General features: G+C 43.6%; 1 protein-coding gene across 1 annotated transcript in view; it reads right to left on the minus strand.

The window, feature by feature from the left end:
• Positions 1 to 14,232, minus strand: part of ARHGEF18 (Rho/Rac guanine nucleotide exchange factor 18) — a 90,686-nt gene that overhangs the window by 12,891 nt on the left and 63,563 nt on the right. The window contains 8 exon segments of the mRNA XM_027834281.3: positions 2,860 to 2,997; positions 3,670 to 3,858; positions 5,193 to 5,284; positions 5,820 to 5,998; positions 8,419 to 8,495; positions 11,551 to 11,799; positions 12,240 to 12,357; positions 13,805 to 13,930. Coding sequence (XP_027690082.3) covers positions 2,860 to 2,997; positions 3,670 to 3,858; positions 5,193 to 5,284; positions 5,820 to 5,998; positions 8,419 to 8,495; positions 11,551 to 11,799; positions 12,240 to 12,357; positions 13,805 to 13,930 — 1,168 coding nt within the window.

Below are 14,232 nucleotides of genomic sequence, written 5' to 3' on the forward strand. Positions count from 1 at the left end.
GTTGATTTAAAAATATGTATGAAAGTAGGGAACAGGGAGAGTCAGGTCCACCTGAGAGTTGTGAGAGACCTGAAGAGAACAGACTAAGGGAAATAGTGAGAGTGAATTAAAATAGTCCGTGTACAGATTAACACACAACCAGCAACAAGGCAAAGACTGAAAACATCAGTGGTTACTAAAACATACCCTCTGATATCTATTGCTACATACATCTTACCTGAAGCAATTACTGTGGTGGATAGGGGAGGAACTGAAAACCAAGTCTCATAAGGAGAGTATCTACCGTGTGCTCTTTTCGTATCACACCAACTACCTTTAATAGGCAGGTGAAACAGCTGCTGTAGATAAAAGATGGTGGGGAAGGGGCAGCAGGGCTTGGAGGATGTTCCAAGTATGTGCGCATCACATCCCCAGGATGTGCCAGTGAGCTTCTGAATGGTGCTAACCCTTGCCTTTATCTCCTTTCGGTGTTGGCGACAGCTCAGCGTCCAATTGAAGGTAACTTCAAGGGACCATGGATTGTGGTCGTGTGTTAAAGGCAGACCACAAAAGTCCACTTTCAGTGGCACTTTGGTCTCAGGGTTGTTCAAGTGGAAGGCAAAGACGAGTGCTTTTGGGAGTGTTGGGTTTCAGTTGCCAAGCTTTGAAATACGGCTCAAGTGTCCAGAGGTCGTTGTTAGTGACCTTTTCTGTGGCCTTCAGAGAGGACACTCACATTGCTAATGCAGTATCATCTGTACACATGAATTTATGGGATGATGTGACGAGAGATGGTGGGGAGATTAAACAGGGCAGGCGCTAAAACGGGTCCCTCTGGGCAGCTGCTGTTCAATCTCTGTAATTTGCTAGTGGAGTCACCGAGGTGTGCGGTGAATCTTCCGTTACTCAGCATCTCTGTGAGGAAGCTGATGGTTGGCTGGCCGGGAAAACTAATAACTTCAGCAGGAGACCTTTGCACCACACAGTAGTGTATGTGGAAGGAAGGTTAATAAATGCTGCCACTATTTTTAATTTTTGCTAGTAACCAGATTCTGTGTAGCTGGTTAAGGCCAGTGCCTGGTCACAGCAGCTGCGACTGGTTCTAAATCTGGCCTGCTCTTTGGAAACCAGATGTTCCACTATCGGCTATAACCTTTGAAGTGGGAGCCACTCAACAGTTTATAGCAACACTCAGGAGGGAGATGGGCTGGTAACTTTTTTGGATCAGTGGCCTCTTTCCGGGCTTCCAATGACTATAATCTTAGCTACATTCCATTCTTTTGGTATTCTACCAGAAGAGCAGCTGTTAAGGAAGAAGTCTGCCAGCCATATTCGTGCTTTCAGACCAAGTTTTATCCAGAATTTCTAGATATATTTCATCCATTCCTGATGCATTCCCGGACTTACTGTTGGAGAGACCCGTATCCATTTCATCTACTGCGTAGAAGGCGTTAGGGAGGTAGACAACTGGCACTGTGCAGTAAAGTTGTTTGTGGACTTTCCACCTTAGGTTTTTATCCAGCGGCTCACGGACATTGGCAGTTAACGGCAGCGATGGCACCTGCTCGTACCTGAGGTGGTTTGTAAGCTGCGGGAGCCGCACTGCCTGAAGGACAGAGGAGCTTCCAGGCTTTGTGGCTTGACCTCGTGAAGTCAAGAGCCATCACGGTTTCGCAGAGCCTTCTCCTTCTTACTGCATTCAAAGACTCAATGACGTTGCAATTTTGAGGCTTTTGTTGGCTTGATATTGCTGGAAGAGTGCCTCGCTCTCGTCTGTCGAGGAAGGAATGAATGCTTTTCTGAAGCCTCTTGCACTGCTTGATTTGGTGGCCAATATTAGTAGACCTATAAAGTGGTGGTAATGAGCCAGATACGGGGGGATCCAGTTTATCAAGCCCTCTAAAATCGCCTCATAGCAGGACCAATCAGCAGAGTGTAAATTCTAGTGGAGTTTCAGAAGGGAATCGAATTAGAGGAACTTGTACACAAATCACAGCCAGGTGGTGTTGGCTGTTGGGAGAGTCACTGAGAACTGACCTTGTATATGACATGTGGCCGCTAATATTATGTGACACAAAACAAAGGTCACGAGCGTAGCACTTCCTCCATCGGGCTGACCCAAATGTGCCACAGGTTTTGGCATCCTAAAAAGAGGTCCTGGTCTTTGGTGAAAGCCCAGGATGGTCGTTCCTATAATAGCCCCATAGGTCATGGTGGCTACTGAAACTGCCCGTGTGGATGGCATGGGGGCAGAGAGGACACCCTTCACACGGTCGCCTGTTACATGCAAAAACCACAATGAATGTCATCAAATCAGTAACCAAATGATCTTAAGGGTCCTCCCAGTCAGAAAAGCAACGGCAATAACTGCACATGTCCAGACCAAACCTTCCTTCCAATAGACCCATCGCTGAAAATTATGCAGCTCAATAACGAGGCCTATCCAACGCAAAGTGCAATTACATCACAACAATCCTGCAGAGGATACATCCTTGTATCTGCAAGCCATCACCCTAAATATGGACTCCCAACGTTTGTAAAACATGACTTTAAGGATTCCGACTAGGTCATGCCTATCACAAACCTTTACTCAATCATCATCAAGATGGGCGATCTGATAGTGAGAAACATGCATAAGCCACCAACAATGGAATGGCCGCATCAGGGTTACCAATACCAAGCCATCTTACCATCCACATCGGCAATTTCTACAGCCCTCATAGCCTATGGGGCTATTAACAGAACGACTGTGCTGGAGAACAGCTGACATCCTGGGCTTTCACCGAAAAGATTAGTAAGGTGACCAGAATGCCAGCTCCTCTCACTGACACACTGGGTCTGCAGTCCTGGACTGGATCCCCGAAGGCCCCAGTGTCTTACTTTTGTTTTGTATTGTGGTGGTGCTGTCATATCCCCCAAAGGTCTCCGCTCTCCTGAGCGGCCCCAACCCACAGCTGTCTTCAGAACGATAGGTCACATTGGCTGACTGTGTGAAGATCAGGTTCTGGAGATTCTCAACTAGGGAAGAGGAGCACAGGTAATTTTAAGGAGTCATGTCCATGCAATGATGCATTGGCACCATGCTACTATGTTACGTATACAACCATTCAAAACTCTGACATGCATTTAGAGATCAGACGGAGAGCCTCTTTACAGCACAGACGTATTTTCCCTTACCTCATACTCAAACCGAAAGGCGCATGTGAAGATGATGCCTCATCTTCAAATGGGGACTCAAGTCATTAGGCCAGTCTGAATGGGCTTTCAGAAGGCTAAATCAATGACTCTTCACACATCAGGCACCAATTAAGGTGATGTTTGTTATCTGTGCTCATGCCATCCTTGCTCTCACAGGCAGCCCAACCTCCCTTAATTTGGGACCCTTGCACGGTATCTCAGTGCACGCTGGCATGCTGTCAGGGCACTCAGTAGCCACACATCTGAACAGACTCATGTCTACGCGCCATAATTTGATCTAACTTTTAAAAATTGTTCTAATTTGTGGGGAACGTCCACATTACCCATTTCACAGGAGGGCTCTGAGAATTAATAGTCTGAACAGCACTACCCAAGTACTAACTTTTTAGATACCATTAAACCCCATAGCTTCTCTCTTTATATCTACCTACCTACCTACCTACCTACCTACACACACACACACACACACACACATTCCTGTTTTGCACTTACTTTCCATCACTGCAGATTTCAGGATCACCTCTCCTTGCAGATTCTCTAAGGTCTCTCCCCTGAGAAGAAGTTTGGATCGGGCTCCTTGGGAAAGATCTTCAAACCCATTCATTTCAGACATTTCTAGATAAATCTGTTGTTTCTCATTTAGACTTTGCAAAATCAGATCATCTTTCATGCTCAGACGGTCTAGGGGGAAAAACAAACTAATTTAAACCCTACAAAGCTGTTTGTAAAACCATTATCAGAAGCATAATGCTAATTTCAGAAGATCATATTGATTTATTTTGTATTTCTTCTGTTTGAAGCTCTTACTATCATAAATGGCCAGAAAGAGCCAAATGGCAGAAAAGGAAGCAGATAAAAATGGCCATACTGGTCACACCAATGGTCCATCAAGCTCAATATCCTATCTCTGACAGTTGCCAGTGCCAGAGGCTTCAGAGAAAATGAACAGAACAGGGCAACTGGTGAGTGAGCCATCTTTGTCCAGTCCCAGCTTCTGGCAGTCAGAAGTTTAGGGACTCTCAGAGCATGGGTTTGCACCCCTGACCATCTTGGCTATTAGCCAAGATGGACCTATCCTCCATGAATTTATCTAATTCTTTTTTGAACCCAGTTGTACTTTTGGCCTTCACAACACCCCCAAGGCAATGAGTTCCACAGGTGTGTTGTATGAAGAAGTACTTCCTTACATAGGCACCGACTTCCCCTCTGCCTGGTGGGCGCTCAAACCCCACCCCCCGCCGCCCCTGGCCTTGCCTCTTCCCGCCCCTGCACCACCCTCACCCTACCCCCATTCCACCCCTTCCCCAAAGTCCCCGCCCCATCCCGTCTTTTCCCACCCCAGCCCCTTCCCACCCCCTTCCCCGCCTCTTCTCCATCTCCTCCCCTGAGTGCGCCGCATCCCCGCTCCTCCCCCTCCGTCCCGGAAAGTCCTAAGCACCACCAAACAGTGGGAAGCGCTGGGGGGAGGTGGGGGGAGGGGGAAGGAGGAGCGGGGACACGGCGCGCTCAGAGCCGGGGGGGGGAGAAGGAGGCAAGGGAGGGCAGGAGCTTGGCTGCCAGTGAGCGCAGAGCACCCACTAATTTTCCCCCGTGCGTGCTCCAGCCCTGGAGCACGCAGAAAGTCAGCGCCTCTGCTTCCTTATGTTAGTTTAAACCTGCTGCCCATTAATTTCATGGGGTGACTACCGGTTCTTGTGTTATGGGAAGGAGCAAACAACACGTCCTTATGCACTTTCTCCACACCAGTCATGATTTTATAGACCTCTGTCCCATCCCCCACACTTCGTCGTCTCTTTTCCAAGCTGAACGGTCCCAGTCTTTTTATCTGTCCTCATACGGAAGCTGTTCCACACCCCTCATCGTTTTTCTCACATCTCAACAGAAAGCGAGAGGGGTTTTTTAGATGTGTTATGGGATCACATTCTTAGTCATTAAGTGTCCACCAAGAATAAGAGGGTCACGAAGAGTTAGTGATACTGAGAAGCTGTTCACTGGATGCTTGCATAAACCATTACCTTGAAATTCTTTTAATTTAGCAACTCGTGCTTCAGCCAGTCTCCTTTCTTCTTCAGGCTCACTGAATGTTCCTTCCTCTTCATCAGGGCAGCTATAAAATGAGGCAAGGCAGGAGGAGATTGATTTGATCTATGCATAGATAACCTACTGAAAGCCTTGGCCCAGATCCTGCATCCTTGCTTGGGAGGTGCTTTATCCTGCAGTCTGTTTGTATCTCGCATCCAGAACGCTACTATTATGTCAGGTAGTGGGCAAACACGCTTCCTAGGGAGGCTGAATCTTCTGACCAGGTCAAGTTACTGGCAAATAAAACCCCTAATCTTCTCTCATCTGCTGTGATCTGTCTCCTTCAGGTAAGCATGTGCAAAGCAACATGCTCCACTCTTACGAAGAGCATGAAATACAACAGCAAAAACCAAAACCAAAAGATAGTCAAATCTATCTGGTCTCCTGAGAGAAGGCGCACTGACATGACTAGTATACATCTTAGCAAGGATGTGAAATGGAGCCTGAGGGACCAGGTTAGTCAAATGTATCTTTACCCCACAAGCAGAACTTTCAGCTGTGCTGAGAGATCAAACACATGATCAGGAAATCAAACCCTCCAATTTTCAGTCATAATTTACCTTTCCACAGCTCTGCGAATTTGCGCCATCCAAGAATTTCTCTCTTCTTTGGAGCTGGTGTGAATTTCATACATCTCTGGTCCTTTTAATGAGGCACTAATTAAGAACATTGCTTTCTCCTCATTAGCTACCTCTCTTACAATTAGCTTTTGCAATGAAATAACTGGTGGCTTAGAGTCCTGCAGAACAAAAATATAAGTTGATGTGTTAAGTTTTGCTGAAGCACTAGATCACACAACATCTTTAGGATTAGGGTTTCTTGTCTGTCTGTGACCAATGAAGACAAACTGCAATGGTGCAGTTTTATTGCTGGGGCCCTTTTATATAGCACCCGTGCATGGCACATAACAGATGAGTCTCAAGGACTTACATTCTAAAAACATGAGACTTGTGAGTTGTGAATTTTGGCTCTTCAGAGTTCCCCGTGAGGGAGGGCAGCATGAACTAGTTTGGACTTTGCTTCTTTTGGCAGTAATAAAAACAGAACAGGGAAAAAAACACCACCACTAGACCTAATGATACATGAATATAAAAATGAAAGGAGAGCAGCAGGAAGCCATGCTGGTGCCAAACTGGCAGGTTAGCTCATAGGACAGGGATATAGAGTCACCTTCAGGTCTAGGAAACTGAAACCAGGTCCAAAGGGTAAAACCCTTCTTATATAACAGATTAACAGCACTCTCCATGATAAATGGTTTCTAAAAGGGTTATATTTGTAACCAGTGTCCCTAGCTACACTTTACATTTCAGCCAATGTACAACACTTAGATAACCCATCACAGGGTGAGAAAGGAGTTATTTTGCAGGCTGCTGAACATGCTCCATTTCCACCGCATAAATCTTGGGGGGAAGCAGAGGGGATTCCTGAAACTGTGACATCAAGAAAACAAAGTTTTGCCAACTGTCCTCGGGCTCCCCTGCAAGCTGTGTGCTCGGGTCACTAGGACAATGCAGGAGAGCTGGGTAGATCTATTCACTCCCCTCCCTCCTCTTAATTTATCTAGGAGAGATTAATATTTAGCTCATTTTAAACAGAGCCCATAAATATAAAGGTGCCAAGAACAGATCAATCCATGACTATGGACAGACAGTATTCCACCAGGCAAGGCACCCTCCACTAGGGATTAGCGATTTGGGATGGTGACAAGAGGCTGGATGCTCTTAGCATTCTAACACATGATATCTAGGTTCTTCTGTAGCAGGAGCTGAGCTAGTGAAGTAGAATTGCAAATACAGTAACACAGGACAAAAAGGCTGCAAGCCACACAGAGGGGCAGAGGAGCAAACTCAAACATTCCCAGTGACAACTATCCAAGTGCTCCAGCTGTAGTTTTGAGTATTACATTTGGGTTTAACATTCAACCTGAATGCGTATGTTTTGGGAAACGGATCAGAAGCAAATATCCCACTCTACTCCAGTGCTATAGAAGCCGAACAGTGTGTGTGTGTTGTCATGAATGGATGAATAGGCTGTAAAAGCCCAGGTGCAGCAACTTTAGAACAGATAGAAAACACACCTACCCAGAAATCATAGGTATAGGCTTAAAATTTTAAGTACTTGCTTAAATCCCATGGAAGTCAAGTGATACAGTTTGCCAGGGAAATTCAGTCCCAGTCTTGATATGTTGAAAAATATCAGGACAAAGTAAATAATTTAAAACAAAAAACCCCTTTCAAAATTGTAATTAGTAAATCCTGTTACAGTCACAACTGAACTTTGGTCAGTTCCAAATGTACACGTCTGTCCTAAGAACTAGGAAAGGCCCTGAAAAACAAGCAAATCCACAAGTGCTCCAAATTGCTGCAGTAATTACATATGGGTTAGTGCTCATTACGTTTACATAAGAAAATCTCAGTCGCCAGCAGGTCGGAGGCTACCCGAGTCACAGTTTACCATTTCCTCAGATGACATGGCAGGATTTTTTTTCCTTCATCAAGCCTCAAATTAACACACTGAAGGGGAGTTGAGCAGCAGAGTTCCCCTTCTCTAAAGGGCTGTTTATAGGGGCCTTTCAAAGCAGGGTTCTAGCACACTTCCTCATATGCTGCCAGCATACACAACCCAGCGATAGGGGGAGCAGTGAAAAGAACACAGAACAGTGCTCAATGCCACAGGAAGTTAGAGAGTTTGCTTGGGTTAGGAGTTCCGTACTAAGAGAGAAGTTCTGGGGCTGAACCAGGTTTAGCTTACGTGACCCTAAGATATCTAGTTTGTTTTCTAATCATATTCTTCTTTCAGATATTTTCTCTTTTTGATTCTTCTATGTGGGTGCCTCTGCAGCTCACGAGGGGGCATTAGTTTAGTTTAGAACAAACTCCACTCTCATGACTCTTACGTTTCTATTATGTACAATGACGCATGCACTTCCAGTGGTGACAGATTCCCAACCAACAGAGACAGAGTCTCCATATCAGCTGGCATATGAGTGAATTCCATAGGCCAGTCAGGCATGTTTGTGCAGTCCCTCAGCATAATGAGGCCTTGATCTCAATCGGGGAGCTTGATCACTACCAAAATATACACATTTAATATGAATACTGCTACCAACATTCATGAATATTATGAGTGAATATTTTAATGAAGCAGAAAGATACATACCACAGATGCAAAAGTATATTTTTGGTCCTTTTCTTGCAACAGCAAAAGTACGTCAGTTAACAGGACAGCCAGAATATCTACTCAAGGCAACAGGAGAAAAATGAAATGGTTTTAAAGCCAAAAGACTTGATGCAAACAAGAAACCACTTGAGCTAACACTACAGTGTAAATGTCAAACAGTGCAGATGATTTACAGAGAATGTTTTGGTACCAGAAGCCTTTCAGTACCATTCTACATTGTGATGAGCCACTTTGTGATGCAGCCTACCTGGATGGATTATAATCAAGGCCCTGTGTACTCTGTATCGAGTTAGACCTCAATTATGTGGCAAGGACTCATTTTCTGCAGCTTCATTTTAAATAAACAACAAATGGATGCTTTTACTAAAATGAATATGAAAATGAATATAGGCAGTAAAGTAGCCCTTGTATTATTGATTTTATATTGGCCTGTATTGAACGGCCTCATAAGAATGGCCTACTGGCTCAGACCAACGGTCCATCTAGCCCAGTATCCTGTCTCTGACAGTTGCCAGTGCCAGATGCTTCAGCAGGAATGAACAGAACAGCGCAATTATCAAGTGATACTGTCGTCCAGTCCTAGCTTCTGGCAGTTGGAGGGTCAGGGATATCAAGAGCATGGGTTGTGTCCCTGACAATCTTGACTAATCCGCAATGGATTTATCTAATTCTTTTTTGAATCCAGTTATACTTTTGGCCTTCACAACATCACCTACCAACGAGTTCCACATGTTGACTGTGCAAAGAAATACTTCCTCCCCTGTTCATCTATGTGCCTGATAATTCTGTTCTTTACTACAGTTTCAACCAATTTGCTTGGTACTGAAATCAGACTTACCGGCTTGTTATTGCCAGGATTGCCTCTGGAGCCTTGGTTAAAAATTGGTGTCACATTAGCTATCCACCTGTCATCTGGTACAGAGGCTGCTTTAACCAATAGGTTAAATACCACAGTTAGTAGTTCTGCAGTTTCATATTTGAGTTTTTTCAAAACCCTTGGGTGAATACCATCTGGTCCTGGTGACTTACTACGGTTGAATTGAGCAATTAGTTCCAAAACTTCCTCTACTGACATCTCAAGCTGGGACAGTTCCTCAGATCTGTCACCTAAAAAGAATTGCCAGGTGTGGGGATTTCCCTATACCCTCTGCACTGGTACAATGCAAAGGATTCATTTAGCTTCTCTGCAGCAGCACTGTCTTCCTTGAGTGCTCCCTTAGCATCTCCATCGTCCAGTGGCCCCACAGCCTGCCAGTCATTCTGCTTCTGATGTACTTTGAAAAAATTTTGCTAATAGTTTGTGTGTCCTTAGATACTCTTCAAATTTTTTCTTGGCCTACCTTATTGCGCTTTTATACTCAACTTACCAGAGTTTATGCTCCTTTCTATTGTCCTCACTAGGATCTGACTTTCAATTTTAAAAGGATGCCTTTTTGCCTCTCACTGCCTCTTTTACTCTGCTGTTTAGCCATGGTGGCATTTTTTTGTTCTATTACTTTTTGACTGGGGGCAGGGGATGGGTGGGTAAGATGTTTAGTTTGAGCCTCTATTATGGGGTTTTTAAGTAGCCTCCATGCAGTTTGTCTTTATTACTGTCCCTGTTTAATTTAATTTCTGTTTAACCTCATATATGTGTAGTTCCCCGTTTTTAAATTAAATGCTGCCATGGTGGGTTTCTTTGGCATTCTTCCCCCTACAAGGATGTTAAATTTATTTACATTATGGTCACTATTATCAAGCAGTTCAACTATATTCACTTCTTGTACCAGATCCTATGATCTACTTAGGACTAAAATCAAAACCACTTAACTGTCATGGGTCACGTCAGAGGCTGTCTAGTTGGGGCTTTTGTCCCTAAGAAGGCATGTTAGGCAGTTTGGGATCCTGGGATGAGATCAGCAGATTTCTATTAAAGTGATCAGCAGTGAAATAGTTAAGAATATTGACATTTAACTGTAATTAGTTGGGGTTGAGATTTAAAGCCTATTGAGAGGAATGGAGTAGATCACCCCACAGAGCCATTGTTACTGCATTGCTTACACTCAGGTCATGTTTTTAAGGCTCATTTCTACCACAACAAGCTTTGTATATAAGGAAAGTTTAGATTCTGGAGCCGATTCTGCAACCAGTTGGATTCCAAAGCAAATTCGTTGGCAACATCAAATACACAGGGGGGGCTGATCATACTTATTGCTCTAGTGATAGACACAGTCTATATCAGAAAATCAGATGTAGATTAGACACCTATCTGCAGCTCCTTGTAGTTATTTCTAACGCACTGTGATTATGGACCTCCATCCCAAAGAAAAGCCTAGATTTAAAGCAGCAAAAGTTTTCAGAGAAGTGGGAAAAGTGGAAACACTTGCTAACTGTTCACAACTACTCTAAACACTGTTCAACAGGCCTTTCCTACCGTCAGCATTGCAATGGCATGTACATTATTCCTTTAAATTTGCAATGGTCACACACACAGCCTGACAGAATGCACTTTTTGCAGGAACACAAAAGGAACTCATTAAAATATCTGCAAAGAGATTTGAAGATGAAAAGTTCTCCTGAGGCACAGGTTAACATATAAACCCAATCTGCTCATGAGGGAACATGCCTCTGTCCCAGCAGCAAAATCTGTGTGAACTGTGTGAAATCCAGAGGCACCAGATACCTCTGGCTACATTAGATGAGCCAATGAGCTTATGGAAGCCGTATTGATTTTCTGACCAGTCAGTCAGTTTGTGGAAGGAAGATGTCATGAGGTTGACATGACAATTTTTCAGTGTGAACTGGAGCTCGCACAAATAATGTTTTTCCACAGGAGTCTAAGAAGATTTGACTCAACACCTTGTCATCTATCTAAAGACCTCCCATTTGAATTGGGCAGAGGATCGGACAGATTATAAGCATCAAACTGCATAAGGAATTTATCGTGTACCATTATAGAGTTGCTTATTTGACAAGTCAGGAATAGAACAAGTGCTATTTCTTCCAGTACCCTATGAAACTAGCAGGTTATCTTTATACTCATCTGACTTTATACTCAATTGATCAGTAATAAACAAATGGAAATCTTGTTTTCCAGTTGTGTTTTTCCCCCTTTTCAGCCCTTTTATTTACCTTTGAGCCTCCCTGATGCAGCTTTCCAGCATAGCATCCCATCCAGCAGGAGCTGCCGCTGCCCCATGTCATTCTTCCGGAAGAGCAGCCCATTCTTGAATTTCGCTGATGATTTCAGCTCCATTTTGTACATAATCTCTCTAAGACGCTGCCTCTTCTCACACTCATTTACCTTGGCATCTACATGAGTGATCATGTCCTTAATTAAACTGAGTGCCTGGGACAGATCTTCATAATCCTTAGTGCCAGCTATAAAGAGGCAGAGTGTTGGTTAGTCTGATTTTGCTGCAGAAATTAAGGGAATAATTCATAAAATGAAAGTTATTTAGATTTCCAGGACACAAAATGCCCCCTCTAAACAAATCCCAATCACCTCCTAATGTGACAGGCTCTGTGCTTAGCAGCTCAAAGTGTTTCTTTGTAGCATAAAGTCCGAAAAAAACCAAAGCATCAAATTCTGATCAAACTGAGAGGCTAAAACACCAAGATTTCTTGTCTTTAGAGTTAAATCTAATGCTGCCCCTGAGCCTGTGATTTTTGTTGCTCAATAACAACCCTTCAATGGATAATGGAGTGAAGCGGCAGAGCCTAATGGGAGTCCCAGACAACGCTCCACGTTTAGAAGGAGGGTGGTGCAAAGGAAGACAGCCAGGGCAGGGTGGGCAGGTATTACAGGGCACCTCATATACCTTCTGTATTCTGAAGAATACGTTCCACCAGCACTGGGTACTTCGTAATGCGTTGAGTGACTAGGAGGATACACTCCTGGACACCAAGTCTCCTCACAATAGAAGAGTTTCCTATTTTCTAGGGAGCAAAAAAACAAACAAGAAAAAACCACAACAACAAAAACAGAGCATGTGGTTAGACAACTCTACGTGGCATAAACTCCATGTTGTGATACAATCTGCATTTGAGATAGCCCTCCGTCTCCTCCCCGTCCCCAAGTACACATTCCTTACCTCTTGACATTTCTTTTTAGTGCAACAAGATCTCCACTGACTACACGACCCAGCGGCTATTCTTGCACCACAGCCCCATTAGTGTCAACCACAAACTCTTGCACCCAGCAAACCAAAAGTTGTTATTTTGACTTGCATCACAGGAAAAATATTTTTAAATGTTATTTCCAGCTAGTGCAACACAGACCTGGACCAAAGCAGAGCAAAATCCAACTTCAAATTGTTGGATTTCCCATTTAACGGTGGATTTTCTTTTATTTATATATATATAAATATATATAATATATATATTATGCCCACTTTTAAAACATATTTATAAATATCTTCTAATCGGGTTCAACAGTATAACTGAACTGAATTACACTTGCTACTGAGCGGTGTGTAGGTGTCTCCTTTACCAGGGTTTCTGGAATTTAATGCTAATAAATACAGATCCACTTATGAATGAAAGCATCAGAACCCCAACAGTCAGTCCGATTCCAGGTACTCTGGGATCCTGGCAGCAGAATGGATTACAGATTCATGGATACTCTCTTCTCAGAAAACAGAATGCACTGCACTTTTAAACTCATTTAAATTCTTGACAGTAATGAACTGTCCCTTTTAAAAGACACCACCTAAGAGGATCTATAATTTAGAACAATACTGGGAAGTACTCAGAATTATTGAACTGTAGGATTTAGAAAATTCCATCCATCTGGACCATGCAACGTTCATCTAAGATTCAGGTTAACTCCTTACAAATTGGCTACATTTAAACGTATAGCAGCTCATTTTGTTCTACCTATGTTAGACTGCACATTCCAGTGCGCAAGAGACTGACACATGCCCTGGAGCCAGTCTCTTGATTCTGGAGAGATGTCATAGTGGGCAAAACTATGACAATAGTACCTAGTTCTTATACAGCGCTTTTTATGGTAGATCTCAAAGAATGATTATCCCCATTTTAGAGATGAGGAAACTGAGGCATAGAGAGGTGAAGCAACTTGCCTAAGGTCACATAGCAAGCCAGTGGCAGAGACAGGAATAAAACCTAGGTCTCCTGAGACCCAGTCCAGTGCTCTATCCACCAGACCGTTCTAGAGCTGCAGTTCTCTTGGTGGGCTTTGTTACAGATGCCTCATGAGCAGTTTGCATGTAACACAGAGAGACAGACAGACAGACAGAACCAGCCAAGTAACAAGCTAACACTCCTTTCAGCTTTAAGTTTGATTCAAAACCAAACCCAAGAAATCAGAGATATTTTGCTTTTTGGAAATGGGGCAGACTGGGTCACTGGCTGGGTTTTTTACCTTTATTAAGTTTTGGAACTTCTTGTTGCTCTGCAGCAGGTCCTTATAGTGACTGACAGCTTCACTGTGACCACAACAGAACATACCATATTTTTCTTTCATTCTCTCTCCACTTTCACCTGAAAACTAATTGGAAAAATGAGGAAGGACATTAAATTAGCCAGTTTAAAATGCAGCCAGTTACTCCCAGAAAGCTTGGCTACTATAACACTCTTGGGTTTAATTAGGCTTTGTGCTGATTGGCTTTTAGGGTCAAATTTCTTTGCTACTCCAGCTTCTTCTCCTGCACCAGATATAGGAGAGATTGAGCCACTCCACTTGCTCAGACATTGTGATGTACCCAAATATTCATTTACTCCTGGCAGAAAGACAACAAATGTGAGTAAGAGCTTCTGGGACCCAAACTCAGAGCTTTTTTGGAGCTGGAA

This window comes from Chelonia mydas, chromosome 25 (genome assembly GCF_015237465.2).
Source record: "Chelonia mydas isolate rCheMyd1 chromosome 25, rCheMyd1.pri.v2, whole genome shotgun sequence".
Lineage (NCBI taxonomy): Eukaryota > Metazoa > Chordata > Testudines > Cheloniidae > Chelonia > Chelonia mydas.